Genomic DNA, 20,419 nt, shown 5'->3' with positions numbered 1-20,419 from the left:
CTAGGAGCCATCTGCCAAGTGCAAAAGCATCATTTGCTCAGATTCTCACATTAGTCTTGGCCTTGAGCAGAGCCCCCCATACTGCTGTGGCAGAGCTCAGGCATCTACATCCCTCCAAGCAGCTCCACTTTCAGTGAGGACACTGGGTGCTTGAAATGAGGCACACACTTAAGCGAATTATTGACCATGGCAGCACCAGTGCACATCAACATACATCTCCTGCAGTGGTTCTGCAGATTAAAACAACTGAAGATCTGCATGTTGATTTCAGTTCCGTGATAAACTTAATCCCACATCTGACTTTGCACACAGAAGTCAGTTTGCACACTTGCTGTCACACAGCAGCTGAGCTACTCAACAGATCTCTATGATTCTGGTCCTTGGCCTCTCTGCTAGGATTTTTAGTCATGGTTGGTTTACAGGTGGATACCCCGCTACTGCAGAAAAGTGTGGTAGGTCAGCGATACTGCCCTCCTCTGGAAGCAATTGAATTGAAATTAGGTACTATTTGGGATGAGCGACCTTAATACAGCAAACACTAGCCACCTTGGCCATAAAAGTCATTTGCTGTAGCTTGCAGAAACTTCAGTGCTTCATAATGTTCATAGCTCTCATAATGCCTAAAAATGCCTCACAGTGATGCCTTGGCAATATTTGCAGCTGGAAAGGAATCGGCTTTCAATCATATTTTGGCTGACAGTATTGACACAGATTGCTAACCAGAGTGGTGACTAAATCTGACTGAAAGATGTCTGCCTGAAAAAAGAAACCAACATGCCTTGAGCTGTGTTTTAAACTTGTGTGTATTCCTTCACTTCTTATGTAAGCAATCCATCTATAATGGCAGATCACTGTCTTGCAAGGGAAAGGTTGCAGTGGAATTGTCTAAAACCGACAGTGTCTTTCTTAACACTTGCAAACACAATCCCAAATGTCTGGGGGGTATCTCAAATACATATTTTGTTACAAGCAGTCAGGCTTAAATCTTGGGCTCATCACTAGAACTAGGTGGTGTAACCATAGTGATTTTCCTTCAGTTGCTAGACTTTGGCTTGCCCTGAGAAGGAAAAGGTTTGGGGAGAGATTTAAACAATTCATGCAATATTGAACTGACCTACACTGATGATGTTGCAAAGGAACAAGGATATTTATGACAAACAATCTTTGCACACGGAACTTGAGGAAGTAAGGAATACAGTTAAAAACTGACCAAGATTAAATAATAGAAATGGTTCCTGAAAATAAAAATAAAATAAAATAAAATAAAATAAAATAAAATAAAATAAAATAAAATAAAATAAAATAAAATAAAATAAAATAAAATAAAATAAAATAAAAAATAAAGATAAATAGAAAGAGAAATCATTGTTCCCACACAGAACACTAATCGTAGTGAGCTCTTCCCAAATCTCAGGATGGTGATATAGGACATGATATCAAAAAAAAAAAAAAAAAGTGCTGGGTTGGAATTACATTTTCTGAGTTGCTCCCTGAGACAAGACATAAGTCAGAAGCGTTATGTATGTCTCAAAACTGCAGCAGCTGTCACTGAAGCTGGCAATTTACAGCATTTCTCTAAGCCTATAGGATTTCATTTTACTACAGCCAAAGCCAATTTATTCTCCTATCCTGCCCCCTACATGTTCTAAGTAAGATTTTATATGTTAAATTAACTGTCAGAGTTTTTGCAGAAGCTACAGAGCTCTTTCTCATCTGATGCTATTTCACTGCTTGATGCACAGACATCTGTTTACCTATTTTAACAGGTCTGCAATCCAGGAGATATCCATGAGTTAACATTCATACAGCTGTCTTAGAACACGGCTCTTGTGCTACCCAGGACAAGAGGTCCTCTATAGTCCTGTCTCCAGTAATGACCAGCATCAGATAATATGTGAAAAAATATAAGAAGGGGAATCACCTCCCTATAGCTTTATGGGTCAGACTTGAAATAGTAGGGAAGTTATTGTACCCTGAACCATGCTAATTTATATTCCTCTCAAGACTTATTTATGACACATTTTCCTCAGCCTGTTTTAAAGACTGCAAATTAGGTGTCAGATTCACTTCTATCATTAAAAATAGCAAACTGAAAAGCATACTAGGAAAGTAATTGATTTCACTCATTTTAAATTATGAGGAATTAAGGGAGAAGATTTCTCCTTGAAAGCAGTAGTGAGTGCTCGAGTGAGATTTGCTGCTGGCTTTGTGCTCTAGAGCTCAGAGAGGTAGGGGAAAAGGCAGGACTGTCCTTTTCTAATGATAACTCGGAATGTTAGAGCAAGTTCATCCAAGTCCCAAAGTCACTACCTGATTTTCTATCCTGCCCCAAAGAAATTGCATGTGGCAAGTCTACTGTGGGACATTTTGGAAAGCCAAGCTAGTAAAAGGAATGAAATACTAGGATGAGACTTAGCAAAGAGAGGCAGAATTGTCCCTAGCTGTTTCCTAAACACCATTCTCCACTCTATTTATTAGCTCTACAATTACTGTTTGTAAAGAGTCAATCTCCAAGAAACAGATGTTCATATTAACCTGCAATACCTAGAGATATTGTAATCAGCTGAAAGCAAGCAGGAAAACATACTATTTAGTAGTTTGGTAAATTTATTACTGTACTCTAACAGGTACCAAAGCCATTTGTGCTATAAATAAATGACAAACTAACCATCTACCCAGAAAAAAAAAAAAAAAAAAAATCAATCTGGAAAGTCCTGCAACTAGCTACTGTGTTTATCTCTAAGCCTTTCAGCAAACACTGATATAAATCCATTAATTCTCCAATCAAGCTTTACGTGATCTTGTAAGGCAAATAAGAGGTGATATATATGGAAAAGGTTCACTCCACTAAGGCTATATCTGACTGCACCTGTAACCTTAACAGAAGCCATTTGCCATGTTCCTTCATAGCTTTTGTTACTGCATGACAGGGTGCTGTGTCCTACTTTGTGATGGAGCATTAGTTACCTAGCCACCTGAAAAGGCCCATATCTCCATCTAGAAGTCACCATGGATGGCCATTTTATTCCAGTGAAGAATCAGAAATTGGAGAGTTGCCACCAGAACCACAAGGAAGAACCTCCCCACCGTCTCCATCACTGCTCACATCATGAACAGCATCATAACCTGGTCACCATCTCAGCCATACGGCAAAATTGACAAAGAGCTTGTTTCCTGTCCTAGCTTCACTTTCTTACCAGCATCTCCTTCTTGCCACAAATCAGCTTTACAGATGCAAAAGAAGAGCTACACCTCTCCCGTATTTTGCTTCTCTGCCGGGATGTTTTGCCATTGGTTTTCCATTTACGTCCACAAATAACCCATTTGTCTTCAGAAAAGTCAAGCCTTATGAACCTCCACATTTTATATGCCTCTGACTCCGATGCTTTTGATCAGCCCTGTAATAACTTAAGCAAATCCTACCAAACGCTGCAGTTGGGAGAACATTACATTTTAGCTTTAAAAAACAGTGGCACAGACCTACTCTTCACATAGCTTGGCCAGCTGCATGAAGAACATTTCTGGCTGAATATAAATGGGTTTTAACAGAAAAAGTATCTTTCTACTCAGTGGAGGCATTAAGCAAAGAAAACAGAAAAATAGTCATATTTGTAGAAGAAGGAATAAAAACAGGCACAATTTGAAGTTCTTGTTTCATTCCTGAAAACACACTGAATTTCCATTCCTCTATGGGATGGAAATTGTCTAATTTGCAAAGCAGTAAAAACTTACCAGGAGCAAGCAGCTGTTTGCTTGTTTTTAAATGAAAGAAATTCATGAGGGCTTTTAGTTGACATGGAGAAGGCACTGCAATGACTCCAGAATTAAAAAACCCAGAAGTAAACATTGTCTGGCCAACAAACCATGGACTTAGGAACCCTCAGCGCTCAGCAGATTCTCTGGGCTGTATCATGTCAATAACAATAAATTAAGGACAGACCAAATCTGCATCTTATGTGTCAGTGATCAACACATATGGGTCACCATGAGAAGTTTGATCTTAACCATTCATACCACGACACTGCTGTCCGTAAAAAGCTCTAAAGGGAGTAAAGCTGTGAGCAAAAACACTGCTATATGTACTGTTGCTGCCATGTCAGGATGGACCAAGAAAACTAACATTTCAGTAGAATAACAATAATAATTATTATTATAGTAATAATAATGTCTCTCAGAAATGTTTCCAGTCTGCCCTTTTCAAAATCACCATGCAGGATAAGCTTCAGAGCAAAGCCTCAACATTCAGCAACCATCTCTAGCAAGTAAGGAAAAGCTGAAGATCCTGCCTGTTTTTTCTTTGGCAAACAGTTCAGATATTAATTTTTCTTTAACTTATTTTTTTTTAAATACACACAAGATTTTTTTCTGATGATAATGAAGAAACAAATGCCAGATGATACCGACCAGTTTAACAAACAAACGTAATCAATGCAAGATAACAGATAGGTCACCAGATGCCAGGTCTCAGACTTTGGGTGCCACAATCATTCAGCAAGTGTCAGCACAGCCCTGGCAGCAGATCACAGAATCACAGAATCACAGAATTGTCTAGGTTGGAAGAGACCTCAAGATCATCAAGTTCAACCTCTGACCTAACACTAACAAGTCCTCCACTAAACCATATCGCTAAGTTCAACATCTAAACATCTTTTAAAAACCTCCAGGAATGGTGACTCAACTGCTTCCCTGGGCAGCCCATTCCAATGCCTCACAACCTTCACAGTAAAGCAGTTCTTCCTAATATCCAACCTAAAACACCCCTGGTGCAACTTTAGCCTGTTCCCCCTCATCCTGTCACCAGGTACATGGGAGAACAGACCAACCCCCACCTCTCTGCAGCCTCCTTTAATGTACTTATAAAGAGCGATAAGGTTGCCCCTGAGCCTCCTCTTCTCCAGGCTGAACAAGCCCAGCTCCCTCAGCCGCTCCTCATAGGACTTGTTCTCCAGGCCCCTCACCAGCTTCGTCGCCCTTCTCTGGACTCGCTCAAGCACCTCAATGTCCTTCTTGTAGCGAGGGGCCCAAAACTGAACACAGTACTTGAGGTGCAGCCTCACCAGAGCCAGGGACAGGGGGACAACCACTTCCCTAGACGTGCTGGCCACATTGCTTCAAGCCAGGATGCCGTTGGCCTTCTTGGCCACCTGAGCACACTGCTGGCTCATATTCAGCCGACTATCCACTGATACTCCCAGGTCCTTCTCCGCCTGGCAGCTTTCCAACCATTCCTCTCCCAGCCTGTAGCTCTGCTTGGGGTTATTGCACCCCAGGTGCAGGACCCGACACTTAGCCTTGTTGAGCTTCATACAATTGACCTCAGCCCATCTGTCCAGCCTATCCAGATCCTCCTGCAGAGCCTTCCTACCCTCAAGCAGATCTACACACGCACCCAACTTGATGTCATCTGCAAACTTACTGAGGGTGCACTCAATCCCCTCATCCAGATCATCGATAAAGATATTAAAGAGGACAGGCCCCAGTACTGAGCCCTGGGGAACACCACTGGTGACTCGCCTCCAACTGGATTTGACTCCATTCACCATGACTCTTTGGGCCCGGCTATCCAGCCAGTTTCTAACCCAACGAAGCGTGCACCAGTCCAAACCACAAGCAGACAGTTTCTTGAGGAGAATGCTGTGGGAAACGGTGTCAAAAGCCTTGCTGAAGTCAAGGTAGACCACATCCACAGCCTTTCCCTCATCCACCAAGTGCGTCACTTTATCATAGAAGGAGATCAGGTTCATCAAGCAGGACCTGCCTTTCATAAACCCATGCTGACTGGGCCTGATCACCTGGTTGCCCTGTAAGTACCGCGTGATGACACTCAAGATAATCTGCTCTATGAGTTTCCCTGGCACTGAGGTCAAACTGACAGGCCTATAGTTTCCTGGGTCTGCCCTCCGGCCCTTCTTGTAGATGGGTGTCAGATCTGAGCTTCTTCCATCACTCTGGCCTGGATGCTGTATAAGGCTTTACAGAGCTAACATGACTGGCCTCTGATGTATCTCCAAGCATGGCCCCAAACTGCAGACTTGTCCTGGTTACTCCTGGTCTCCTATGACTAACAATCAAAAACTTCAATGATATTTGCCTTCAGCTGAGAACAGCAAGCATGCTCTAAAAACTTTCACAAGTCCCTATATTTTCCTTGCCTCTTTTTTGAGGCTTTAAAACTGTTCTAGGCTATAGCTTCACCGCCACTCTGAGCTGCTTTGTGTTCTCCCTTTACTGCAAGCTGCCTTTTCCTGCCTTATCATCAGTATTTGGGTAGCCCTTGTGGTGGTAGGATCAAGGAACTTATTTACATTAAAAAAAAAAAAAATATCAACAAACAAACAAAAAAAAAACCATAGTATTGACAAAGTTCATTTTTAAACTGGAAAAATTTTTCCTTCTTCCTTACTAGCTATTTTTTAAACTGGAACAATTTTCCCTGCTTCCTAACTACCTATTCCAATGTGTGCTGACCCACAGGAAAGGATGAGAATAGTGGTCATCTTGGACTTGACTGAAGTGAAACTCTTCTGAGGCTTCATTATCAGAGAGAGATTTTTCACCTTAAGCTGATTAAGCTGATTCTTTAATTAAAGAAAATGGATTTTTGGTCTTGCTTTATCTTTAATCTTGTTTGCAGGAAAACACTTTCCTAGGTTTTTGGTATATTGGAGCCAACTTTCTGCATGAAGCTACTCAGTTTTCCAAATAAGTACCTTTCGTATGTTCTCCCTAGTTACTTATTTTTCAGAAAAGAGACACTGTGCTTCCGTATCTTAGTCAGTATTCAGGGGTACTCACATGCCTTCAAACTAACTGATGAGTTATTATTGGTCTTGCTTGTTTTTCTCTCTCCTGAAATGCCTACACATACTATAAAATGTTTTGAAAAGTGGATTCCTATGAAGCTGGCAATGACACTGGATTTGTAGGGTTTTAATCAGATTAATCACATTAAATTGGCCAACTCAATTAGTTATCCAATTGGTTATACTATTAGTAAGATAAAAATAAAACAAGGTCCTTTATTAACACTCTAAAAATATCCTGGATTCTGTTCTGAGGATTTAGTGTTGATGTATTCATCTAATGGCAAACTGAGTCCCTGCAAAAGCCAAAAGCAAGTTTTCCACAGAAAATTTGCATCAGTGTTATAAACTCATCAACTACGATGTTAGATCATCGTGTAAGTAGCTTAACATTTGAATTATTCAGCTCATGAGAAATCACAGGGGGAAGATTTTTTCTCAAGCTGCCTTTTGTAGAAACATCCTGGATGCAAGCCTTCACAGCACGCTTGGTTTGCAGTGACCACAAGACGACAGATTCAGGATCTGGAGGACAGCCGGAAAAGTGAGCAGCAGAGTTAAAACTCTGGACTTCAGGTAAAATTTGGCTTGTATGGGTAATTGCTAGGTAAAATTCCCCAGCAAGCTGTCATAAAGTGAAAAGGATTTTTAAAGAAAAAAATTCTGAAATCCAGGAACAATCCATCCTATCATGCACGGAGACCAGGAATTTCAGCAGAAGGCCTATTTGCCTAAGACAGATACTTCTTGATGTACTGTAACACAGATGGGAGCATACGAGAGGTAGAAGCAAGGCAACAAAACTGGCAAGAAAAGCAACAATAAAGTTTTTGTGGATGAACAGGCTACGTGGATTTGGATGAACAGCAAGAGGGGGAGTTTTGCTTGATGTGAGAGAGCAGAGCTCTATGCACAGAGAGCAGCTGCATGTAGTTTTGCCTTAGGATGTATCAGACATCAGTCAAGAGTTTGTGAATCAAGATTAATAGGCAGACACACGTGGGTGTTGTTGTAGTTAGTATCTTCTATAGACTTCCTGATCAGAAGGATGATGATGAAGTCTTCTTCCAAAAGCTGGAAGAAGCCTTGTGTTCACAGGCCCTGGTTCTCATGAAAGACTTTAACCACCCTGATATTTGCTAAAATAATGATACTGCAGGGCTCAGGTGCTCCAGAAAATTTCTTAAATTCATTGACAACAGCTTCCTGGCACTAGTAATTAAGAAGCCAACAGGGGAAGGTGCTTTGCTGGACCTGATAGTTAGAAACAAGGGAGAACTGGTCCAAGACATGAAAGTCAGAGGCAGTCTTAAATGTAAAGACCGTGAAATGGTGGAGTTCAGGATCCCAAGATGAGGTAACAGGACAAAAATCAGGACCCAGACCTAGATTTCAGGGGGACAGACTTCAACCTCTTTAAAGATCTGCTTGGAAGAATCCCATAGGATATGGCTCTGGAGTAAAGAGTGGTCTAGGAGAGCTGGCTAATATCCAAAGATCAGCTTCTCCAAGTTCAAGAAAGATCCATCCTGACAAGCAGAAATTCAAGAAAAAGCAGCAGGAGATCAACATGGATGATCATTTCTAATGAATTCAGACATAAAAGGAAAAGCACCAGAGGTAGAAGCAAGGGCTGGTGACCCAAGAGAAGTACAGAGTTGCTGTTCTGTCTTGCAGGCATAGGGTTGGAAAAGTCAAGGCTGACCTGGAGTTGAATCTGGCAAGGGATGTGAATGGTAACGAGATGGTTTTGCAAGTACATAAATAGAAAAAGAAAGATCAGGGAAAACATGGGCACATTGTTCTCTTGTGGGGTCATGTTCTCTTCAACTTTCTGTCCAGTGCTAATGAAATTAGTACACAATGTATTATGGCTTACACAGTAGTGTATAAGATAAAATTCAGCAACTTCCATCTGCTCCCAGACTAACAATAAGCTCAGCTTTGCCTGCAGCACTGTTCACTGACACCATGAGGAATTCTGAACTCTTATTGCTGTGCCTTCCTCCATAGACTTGCAGTACACTTCCTAATAGGCTCATAGTTCACGCCTGCTGAGCTAACTGGAAATTACAAGAAAAACATCATGTGCTTCGGAAACAACTGTTGTCATCAAAAAGGGCTCCTTTCCAATTCTCTTTCTTATTGGTACCAAGGGAAGTGGTGTTTAATTCTACACTTTTCTGCAATGTTTTCACTTTACTGAAACTTGCATCTTTCCAGCAACATTTTCTTAGTTTGTTTTATTCCTCATAGCACATATCAAGTGGTAGACCCTCAGAGCTGATCTATGCCCACCTCTTTAAGAGTCATCCTTCCAGTCACTAAGGAGCCACCTTCAAGAAGTTCAACGTTAGAACCTCAGAGGTACTGTTTCCTACCAAATACCCATCCTCACTCCTGTGTATTCATGCTTTCAGTCCAAGCTGGCTGAAATATGAAATATTTTGGAACGTGAATTAAAGCTTGAAACTTCTTTACCTTGGAGTGCTTGCTCTGCAGAGAGGATGAAGACAACACTACTTGGGCAAAATGTCACAGTCCTCAAATATCACTCCACTGTTCCCTTTCATACCTGCATATGAACAGAGACAAGGTTCTTCATCCAGAGGGTGGTCAGGCACTGGGACAGGGTCCCAAGGGAAGTGGTAATGGCACCAAGCCTGACAGAGTTCAGGAAGCATTTGGACAGTGCTCTCAGATGTATGGTATGATTTTGGGGTGTTCCTGCATGGAGCCAGGAGTTGGACTCACTGATCCTAGTGAGACCATTCCAGCTCAGGATATTCTATGATTCTGTGATCTGTTTTCTTCCCATACAACAAGCAGCATGTTCAGGCCTCCCAGGCTAGCAAAGCTCGAATAAGAGAGCAAAAGCAGAGGGTAATTAAATGGGAAACCAATCCCAAGTACAGAAGTACTAACTCTTCTTCACATAACACAGAGCAGAAAAGAGAAGATTTTAAGAGGGAGAATTTAGCCCCCTCTAAGTTAAATAATGGCAGATGAATGAAGCACAACTATCATAACAGCCCATTTAAATCTCAGAAGCAGCATGCACCAAAACACTGGAAAAAAAATGCAACAAAATAGATGGTTTTATTTCAAGAACTGATAGATATTTTGCCTTTTGCTTTCCTTTTTTCACCAATGATTGAAGACATTGGACATGAGTCTAATCCCATTGTATTTAAGGGGACTTCTGCCGTTGACTGCAAAGAGTAATATTGGATCCCAATACAGTAATGATAAGTGCCTTCATTTACAACATGCTACACTTATAATGAGTCTAATCTTGTTCCTGGCTGTGCTTTGAACAATAAAGGGAATCATCATTACAGCTATGCGGACTCCTGCCAGATCTCTGCTTCTTTCTGTAAGAAACAACTGTGATGCTACATACTTAATTTAATTGTGAGGTTATAAATGCCAACAAGGTTTATGACACACTTCTCTGGAGAATTACCAGCACTTCTGAAAAAGTACATGGCACTTCATTATCAACTAGAGCTACCAAATGGATCAAACAAAATAATAATACCTTACACAACTTTTTATCCTACAGAAATCTTGCATCTTCAAGCGATTTAAATTTTCTGACAGAAAATGTGATTTCTGCAAAAGTGAAGCTTGCTTTGAGAAAATTCTAATCCTGTTAAAAAATATAAAAAATAGTTTATCTTGCCAATAGAGATATTTTTTTCTTATCATCTTGTAGACATCCTGTAGACAGTGGAGCTTCCTATCTTGTTTCCCTGATAGAAGTCTAGTTCACAAGAACTATATCCTCCTGTGAAACAAGATAGCACATTGAATAATTTGAGTACATACTTCCAAACTCCTTCCCCCTCCTCCCACTACCTTGGGCTGAAGAGGGGAATGAGACAACATATGCTGCATCAGTCTTCACTTAAAAACAAAGCCAGAAGGAGCACTAACCCGTGCCCTTAGAAAAAAAAGGCAAATACAATCAATCACTACAACTCACTGACCTCCTTGCTCGGCTGGACTGCAGGCTTAATAAAAACACATAGCTTCCCTGATGTTTTTAGAGAACAGAATAAGTAGAACATGAATAATGTTCTAAAATTAATAAAGAATTTGCTCCATAATTTGGGCAAAAATGTTTTCCACTAAATTTGTGCCCTGTATGCAATTGAGCACAAAGTATGTATTGGTAATTACACACAATTTACATTCCTTTGTCTTAAAATAGCTCTTTTGTAGGTTGAGGGCATGAATACTCACCTAGGTTTCCAAGATTCCAGGATGGACCAGAGGACAACTAACTGTTATTGAACAAACACTGATGCGCTAGCATACAACACATGAATGAACATGCCTTTTCCAATTTGCAAGTACAGCACTTACAGTCTTAAACTCTACCTTTCCCTTCTCTGTATCCAGAAAACATGGAAGGTAATCTTCCCTAATTAATCATAGCTTGCAATCACTGCAGGATTTATGTACATTGGTATTCTACATTTCTGGCCTTTTTTCAGTCAGTATTAGTATCCTGATCATCACTCTATATTTAATTTTAAATTGCAATTTCAATTATATTTTTCTTGATTAAGTTATACTGTATTTGAATTGCATTGCATCTCATTTTCTGTAGTGCTGCCACATACTTGATTATTGGATGCTTCTCAAGGATATGATTTAAATTTCAGTTTGTTTGGGTATACAGTGTGCATTCCACCAATATCAATGTACACTGTTATCTACGAAAAGTATGTAACATTGATGTGTTTCTCGTATTTGTTTTGCTGCACAGTGACCTCATGAGCAAATTCACCTGGAGTTCTAACCTTTGACATTGAATTGAGCTAGAACAGTTATGGATTCACAGAATATCCTTCCATTTACTATTTTCTGCTAAGAATTATATTCGTAGTGTTAATTTTTTTATCTGGTAAGACTTTGGGGATGTGTTTTGATATTCACTATTTAAACATATAAAACAGTAATGGAACTTAGACTGAGACAACCTTGGGAAGAGGGAAAACATTTTAGATCATACTGCTGAACACTGCAAGTTAAAAGATCTCCTCTATTTTCTTCTTAAAACATGCATGCCTGCAGTCTGTTAAATATAGCAGACATTTATACTGGTCTTTTATTCTACTGGAGTCTGTAAATTAGCAAATAAGCAGGGTGAGACCAGCGTGTCCCTCAGGAAGTTAGATTATAGTACAGCAACATATTTCACGTGTTCTGCTGTGCTGAACTAGTAAACCGCACAGTGAAAATTACCAACAAGTAGAAATTACCTAGCCATTTTAATGCATCTCTACTGGTTTCAGAGAGATGCAGAGGTTTATCGGGAAACTAAAAATCCATTACTACCCTTACATCATCTATACACATTGCACAATGAAATTGTTCAAATATACATGTATAGTGAACAAAGTAATAGAAATAAAAAAAAGGAATTAGCATGGTGTGAAAGATCTTCAGCATATTATTTACTGGAACTACAAATTGCTTTTTTTAGCCTCAAGTACATGAGGCATGAGTAGTCCATTCATTTTCTCTCATACAAGAAATTTATATTACCTAGGTGAAGAGTGAAGCTTGGTGCCAATGTTTATTTATGAGCCTAATTAAATTCAGATTAAGAAATAAATTTGCCGTTTAGAGGAAAATATGTTAGTTTCTCTTATTCACGTTTTCACAGAATCTCTCTCTTACCCGAGACAAACATGTAAGCATGTGTCTTAACCTAGCACACCTCATTAAAATGCCTCACACAAGCCAACCTAATGAGAAATTTCTCCTGTTACTTACTGGTATTATGTTATGGAAATTAGCTCAGCAACTCATTCACTTGAAGTCTACTAATATTTTAATTTTAAAATGAATTCAAAGTGAAAACAAGAAAAACTTTTTATTGAGATATTTCTAATTATGTCTCCCCTATTTCTAAAGATGCTCAACAAAGTTCTGTTTTCACAGCTATTTCATTCCACTTTGGAGCTACAGGAAGGTTTCTTATCTTCCACTGTCCTACATGGAGCCATTTCAACCCACCAAATTAACTCCTTGTTTAGTCTAGACTTGATAGTTGGTTTTGGTGCAAAATTGACCTGAGCTCATAATCCTGTAAGTTTTGAATGAAGCTCAGCTGAAATTTGGGAATCTTTTCTTAATCTTCCAAAGCTGACAAAGGGTAATGTAAGATAGTATTTCCAACTCGGTTACAGGGTAGCATATGGAATTTACTCCATGTAATCCAACCAGAAAAGTAATTACATACTCCAAGCTCAGCAAGACCCCATCTAGTTGATGCCTCGTGTCACTCATTACATCCTACATCTGAAATCAGTTTAGCTAAAATCAAAACATGTTTATTGATATTGCATAAACGTACCCATACTCATATGATATCTTGTGTTCTTGCTCTGAGAAGTTTTAAACCCCAAAAGGGAGATGCCAGAGCCATCCTGAAGTCCAGCAGGCATTGTCCTCTCACAGTTCATGTTACTGATACACAGACTGACTTACATACTACAATATACATCCATACACACTTGCTCTCATACCTTCCCAGTTCGATAAAGAAAAAAAAAAAAAAGAAAGGAAAAAAAAAAAAAGAAAAAAAAAAAGAAAAAAAATGCACAATTACCAAGTAAACAAACAAACAAACAAAAATCATCTAATTTTAACATATCAGGCTTTATCACATACAACAACAACAAAAATCACTACACAAAAAACCAATGTTATCATTGGTGCTTAGACATTTAGCACTAGGAAGAAGACTACACCCAAGGAAAATAGAACAGCATTTCACAGAATGGTTTGGCTTGGAAGGGACCTTAAAGACCATCTAGTTCCACCCTCTCTGACATGGGCAAGGGCATATCCTGGGTCAGCCCCATCCGACCTGGACTTTTTGAGGAAAATATGGACAGCTCAATTAGAATTACTGAAATATCATACATTTTCATTTTTTTCTTTTGTTATAGTAAGTAAAGTTATGCAGAAATATTCAGCACATTTCTAAAAAACAAAAACACAACACAGTTTTTAAACTAAATTATTCAAATGAACAGTTATCTGCAGAAACAGATTCTTTTCTTTATTTATTTTTATTTTTATATTGGGCTCTTCTTTTTAAACTCAGGATTAGAAATTTCTAAATGCAAACATTAAACATAGTCTGATTTATTTTCACATCTAGACAGACGCTTGAGATCTTAGGAAGCTGTCATAAAAAGTTAAAAAATTCTGCAGCCAACCACCAATTTAGATATGGAAGATTCAGATAGTATTCATATACCCTAGAGCTTGAAACTACAGAATCCTAAGCAAATTGTACAGGCTAGAAGGTGGTTAGTCATTAAATTCTCACCTCACCTCACATACATTACTGTAAAATATAACAAATTGTGATAATAGAAAAAATCCCAAGGTGAAGCTAGCCATATGTTTTGCTGGTATTTCACTCCTCACTGATCAAACAGGAGAAAGGTAAGGCTACATTCCCTAAAAATACATATGCACATATGTATTGCACTATTGTAGTTCAGATATACTTTTTTTCATTAAAATAACCATTACATAAAATTACATTACCATTAACTTTAAACTTGTATTTTTAAAATAAAAACTCACAGTGAATAGGTTTCTCACAAACACAGTATACAACGTATTTTCTTCATTAAAATATTGAATGAGTAACTCTCTTGGGTTCTGGAGAATGGAAAGAAAATACAACTCTTTCTGAGTTAAGAAACATGAAAATTCTTTTAAGATAAAGCTCAGGTTTTCTCTTCCCACTAACACTTGTTGGCATGCCACATATTTCTATAGTACAACACAGCTGTGGGGCACAGGTTTATTGTCTCTCCTGTAGTGTCATCAACAGTAGTATTCTGTGTAAAGCACAGCTGGATGAAATAAAATTTCTGAGACAGACTGTGATGCTAAAAATAGCAATTTATTTTCTACCACTAGCCATAGCCAAGAGACTTTTTTTTTTTTTTTCCTGATCACATCCTTAAGATATCTTGTAGCCTATCTTGGCTATAATTCTCTCTGATTGATCTTTGAGATCCATCACACACAGAAAATCCTCAATTTTTAGCCTTTTTCTCCAGGGTGACATGACAGTTTTACAAAAGCAGCTTTTAGACATGGTGAAAATATAAAGGAAAGCAGGAAGGGAAGAAAAAGGTAATTATGTGTAATTGGAATTCGTATTCCATCTGTGCTGCAGACTGAATTTTCTCTGCTGAATTAGACAGAAGACAGAGGGTACCAAGCAAAGAGCTGAGCATTGAGAATTTAACTTGTATCACACACTTATGAAACCTTTTCTATGTAAAATTGGTTGAAATAGGGCAGGATAAATAAAAAAAAAAAAAAAGATACAACATATGAAAACTGCATGAGAATATTGATTATTTTTTTCTCATCCAGCTCACATCTGGTGTCGGTGTATCTCTACAAGGAAGGAAAGGCAAGGATTTAACTTCTCTTTAAGTGCTTGCTTCTAACCCAAAGCTATCCAAATTGGACATTACATTTGTTGCAGGAAGAACGGCCGAAAGCACAACAAACACCAGTATGGTCAAATCATGCTCCATTTATTACCTGAATAGCCTGACTTTTATAGTGAACTTAACAGGGGCGGATAGTGTCTCACACAAGATTATTGGTCAAAAGCACTCAGACAAACAACTACAAAAAAACAACCCCACCTGCAAGAAAACAACCCCCTTGTGATTAGCAGTCACGTAGACCTTGTCCTTGAAGCCAACCACTGGCAACAATATTTTTTCTAAATTCCTCAATTGGGCGATGTGGGAACACTGTCATGGGAACTTCTCATAGTCATCCTGGTAGCTTGCTTTGCTCAGCTGCAGCAAGCCATGGGATCTTTGCAGTTTCAAAAATCCCTCAACATACATTCTCAAAAATTTGCTTCCTCAGGGTTCATATTTCTCCATGCTTTTTCCACCATTTAAATTACAAATCACATATTCAGCAGAGTGCAGTGCATGCCTTAGCACATTACTCCTGTCACATAAACCTGTAATTGCAAAAGCCCCTTCAGCAACAGCTGGCAGGGCAGCATCAACACATGCACTGCCTTCATTACACTTAAATTTCAGGAAGAAACACAAAAGGCGACAAAAGAGTTTATGTTGTTCTTTTTTATTATCATTATTGTTGTTGTTATTGTTTTTAAACCATGTTGTTGTAGAAGTGACGATGGATACAGTTATCCTTTTCCTCAACCAGTGAAGATCAAACCTTTGAAATAGAAAGTGAAATTGAGTGGTGACTTAAATTCATACCACACTTGGCTAATGATTGGTAACTCATCAGCAGCTGAGAAGCCAAATAGTCCACCCATCCAGGTATTTCTGCAGCAGTGACAGTTACCCATGACAAAGGTTTTGACCTCTTTGATTCCCCATCTGGAAGGTGGCTGTAGAGTCAAGGGTGGGTTGAAGCCTTTCCACCTCAAGTTTCTACACATTCAGCCAAGCATACATGGTCAGAGTCCAGCCAGACTCCTTCACAGATTAAATTAATCTGAGGCAAAGTTAGAAATAAACACTTGCTCTGTCCCCAAGGAACTTTGTGCTTAATCAGTGTGCTGTGAAAAGGAAAACTAGCTGTCCTGACCTCCTCCTACCTGCTCCTAGTTATGTGGTCAAGACTTACATCTTCTGCATACCACCTCTTGGCTCTGCCATGGGTAACCTTGCAGACCTGAAGAGGTCACATGTAGGAGATGCTTAAAAATTGATTCTCAGAACTGATGTAAATTACATAATGTATAGGACTGCTGATCAAGTCATGGAGTGTCCTCTATACAGGGCAACTACTGCAGGCCCAGGGAAAGCAACATTTCTATTAATATTGACTTATTTTCCTAGTGATCAGCCTATAGTTTATAGCTCTGCTAGATGCAACATTTCAGGCAGAAAGTCTTTTAGAAAGGTAACAACAGTGCTTTGATTTTCATGGTAGTGGTACATCTTAAGAAGCCAGTGAAGATGAAGAGAGGAAATCACAGACGGCTTTTACGCTCTCTATTTCTTCCAAAATTACAGTACAGGCTAGGGTTTGTAAGGATGACAGAGGTGAGGCCTTCTCTCACATAAAAGAAAATCTTACCCAGCATCTGTAATGTTACTGCTCTTTTATTGCTAAATGCATGACAAAATGACCTGCCACTTGAAAACGGGGGTAGGAGAGAAGAGAAGGAAGATAAAACCAGCAGTCTACATACTGCTGTTTCAGACATTGTTTAAGAAATCCATCAGACATAAAGCATGTGGGCTTTTCCACATCAAAAACTTGAGTACCTTTAAAACGACTAAATGCACAAAGTGAAAGACTTGAGGGAGTAAGTCAGACCAGAAGTCTTTTACAACAGTTTCTTTCCTGACCAAGTGTAAAGCTGAAGGACTTTGTGAATGGTACTTCCCCAAAGCTACAGTGTAATAGTCAGGCAATGTTCATTTTCTGTGCAGTAATATTTGATTGCCAAGGCCAGAAAGCATCTGGGCTCAAGTGAGATATGCCCAGCTACCAAAGGTCATTACACTTGGCAACTGCAGCACTCTCAACATGAGAAATTGTTCATTATACTTTCTGCAGTCATTTTTGCTCTATCTCAGATGGTCTAGGGACTGCTAGCCTTTCTGGATTGTGGGAGGAATTTTTCACAATGAAGACAGCAAATATCAAAAGGTGTTTTCAATGGTGTTCAGGGCTATTTGACTGAGGTCAACAAAACCCTGCTTTTTTCATGTTAAAGAAAACCTATCAAAAGATGGCAAGCGTGGTCTGTAGACCAGAGACCCTTTAACCTATAGACTGGAGACCCAAACATACCATGCATTCCCTCTGGCACAAGAGGTTTTTTAAGCCCATGGCCAGGGGCGTTGTGGTGGGTGGTCACTGACACTGGGGAGTAGTGTGAAGTTCTGCATTAACACAAACAAGCCAAGACTCACAGATATTGACAACATTGCAATGAACCTTAAACTTCCTGGTGCTTTTTTGATATTCTGCTACTGAACAGAAAGTTATTTAAAACTAAATTTATGTTAAGTTATTCAGTATGCAAAATACAAAAAGCCTTTCTCATTTATTCTGTAGGATTACACCCTTACCATGTACTTCCAGCAGTCCTGGAGGGATAAAAGGCTTTCTTATTCTGGAATACCTCTGAACCTAACACTGGACAACAGAGTGGCTGACCAGCTCTGGGTGCCTGACACATATTTCCTAAATGACAAGAAGTCATTTGTCCATGGAGTGACAGTGAAAAACCGAATGATTCGGCTCCATCCAGATGGGACAGTCCTTTACGGTCTACGGTATGTTGTCATTTTTTTGGTTTTGTTTTTGCTTGTTGTTTATTTGCTTGTTTTAAATCAGACATATGGCTAGTAGTTGGTAAGTACAGGTATTACCAATGCTCTCCTTTTTCTTGGTTTCTCACTGCGGCTTTAAAAGTCAGCAAATATACTATATACAGCACAAAAATACATCCAACTATTTTCCACAAGGCATCAAAATTATTTTTATTAGCTATAACTAAGAAAAGTGTCTCTTTCAGCTCTTCTGAGCATGTTAGTACTGTTCTTACCTGATCATCAGCCATAACTTAGACAAATCATTCCTTCTGAAATCTTTCATGCAGTTCTTTAGAATGATATAAAATGCAAAATTTAGGAGTCATCTGAAGAAATGCATCCAACATTTGGTAGGGAATAAAAAGAATGAATTTGTGAATTTACTTGAACTATTTAAAGATTACTGATGCTTGTGAGTATAGATTTTCTTTAATCTGCCTTGGTTTATTATTGTCTCTTCACACCACCATTGCTACTTTATAAAATACAACCTATATTTACCCCAATAGATAAAATATATTCTAAGGTCGGAACAGACATGATCTAATGATAATGTTCAAAATGTATAATTAAAACCAAACCAAGTTTTATCTTATGCTGCAGAGCTTGAGTAGGCTTTGCATAATTTTTAAAGTTAAGGTAGCTTTGCTGAGGGGTGGGTAGAAGGGGAAAACTCATTGCTTGCTTGAAACAACCTTTGATCACTGTTATTGTTCAACACTGAAAATGCCTGGAGATTATAAAACCAAAACCATACTTCAGTTAATAAGGAAAAAAAAAATCACATAAAGCATAAAACCTAGATGAAATACCTTAAAATCATAAAATAGGAGGAGAAATCAGGAGAGGGAGGGGGAGATAGAAGAGGAGGAACTGCTGTAGCAATTCAAAATGAAAGTAATATTTTGGGAAAGATAACTTAGAGTTTACTGAAAATAAAAGTTTAAAGGGACATGTTACCCTATAAAAGCACAACCTTCTAAAACATATCATTACCCATGCACTCAGAGAGAACTTTCCAACCCATCAACTGAAGCTTCACAAGAAACAAATAAACAAAAAAAAAAAAATCATTTAAAAATTATTAATTTGGTTTATCATAATTATTTTTTTTTTGAACTTATTAGATTCAAAGGTCATGCATCACTTGGCACCAAGGCACTTTGGTACAGACAGATCTGCTCTGTTACAGAAAAATTGCTGCTTCAGTTGTGAAAAGGAAAACAAGGAACCCATGAGGAAATAGCTGATAGACTACAGACTGTCATTATGACCTGCTAAACAGAGCATGTAAAAACCACATCTTTCCCATTGCCTTCAGACCTCCTACAGTTCTTTTCAATCAAACTGAAAATCAATTTAGCAAAACAGTCATCATTAAAGGACTTTTTGGCCCAAGAATTTTTCAAAATACTTTTTGTTTGTTTGTTTAAGGCCAGGAAATAGATTTATTTCATTCCAGGGTTTGCATAATGGCAAAAGTGTGTATTAGAGCCAAATAGTCCCTCACAAGCCATTTGTGTACAACATAAACTACACCTAGTAGTATATGTTGTGCACATATTTCCATATATATGCTGCACATCTGATGTCAATAACTGTCTTCTGCAGAAGACAGCAAAAGAAGCTGTAGCATCTGGTGAATCTGCTGCAAGTCCACTTACAGGCCTCATCCACAAAGCATGAGCCTGGACAAGAAGCTGTGACACTGCTGAGCATAACAGTTTGTTCTCTTAGTCCCAGAGGTGCTCAAGCAAACCTCCAGTGCAGCAGCAAAGATTGCATCCTTCACATAACGAGACTCCTGGTTGGTGTGATGAAATAACCATTCATATTGGGATGGTTAAGCATCAGCTCTGCAACTGATACAGCTCTGCAGCTTAATACCCCATTCAATACCTAACCTATCTCAGTAGGAAAAACAAACAAAACAAAACACACACACACACACACACACAAAAAAAAAAAAAAAAAAAAAAAAAAAAAAAAAAAAAAAAAAAAAAGACCACCTCACTGACATAAAAGGCAATCTATATTCCGCATACATTCCAGCACTGGGCAATTCTCTTCTACTCTTTCATCCCTGCCTTTTGCCATTAACATAAATGGCACAAGGGCAACCTAGGCCTCTCCTGGGTTTCTGCTTTTTCTCTCCTCACGTCAGAGAAAACAGCAAGGGCTCAGGAGAGCCAGTCATTGCCAGACGTGTCCCTGTCTCCACCAGCACCT

The 20,419-nt window shown here is 38.9% G+C and overlaps 1 protein-coding gene across 1 annotated transcript in view; it reads left to right on the top strand.

The window, feature by feature from the left end:
* GABRB1 (gamma-aminobutyric acid type A receptor subunit beta1) overlaps positions 1–20,419 on the top strand; it is a gene marked incomplete at its 3' end in the record, with an annotated part of 124,341 nt that overhangs the window by 48,725 nt on the left and 55,197 nt on the right. The window contains exon 4 of the mRNA XM_084285607.1: positions 17,931–18,151. Coding sequence (XP_084141733.1) covers positions 17,931–18,151 — 221 coding nt within the window. The remainder of the gene's footprint in view (positions 1–17,930; positions 18,152–20,419) is intronic.

Source organism: Netta rufina, assembly GCF_964035555.1.
Source record: "Netta rufina genome assembly, chromosome: 4".
Lineage (NCBI taxonomy): Eukaryota > Metazoa > Chordata > Aves > Anseriformes > Anatidae > Netta > Netta rufina.
The sequence above is the reverse complement of the archived record's forward strand: the minus strand, read 5'-3'. Positions and strand labels throughout refer to the sequence as shown.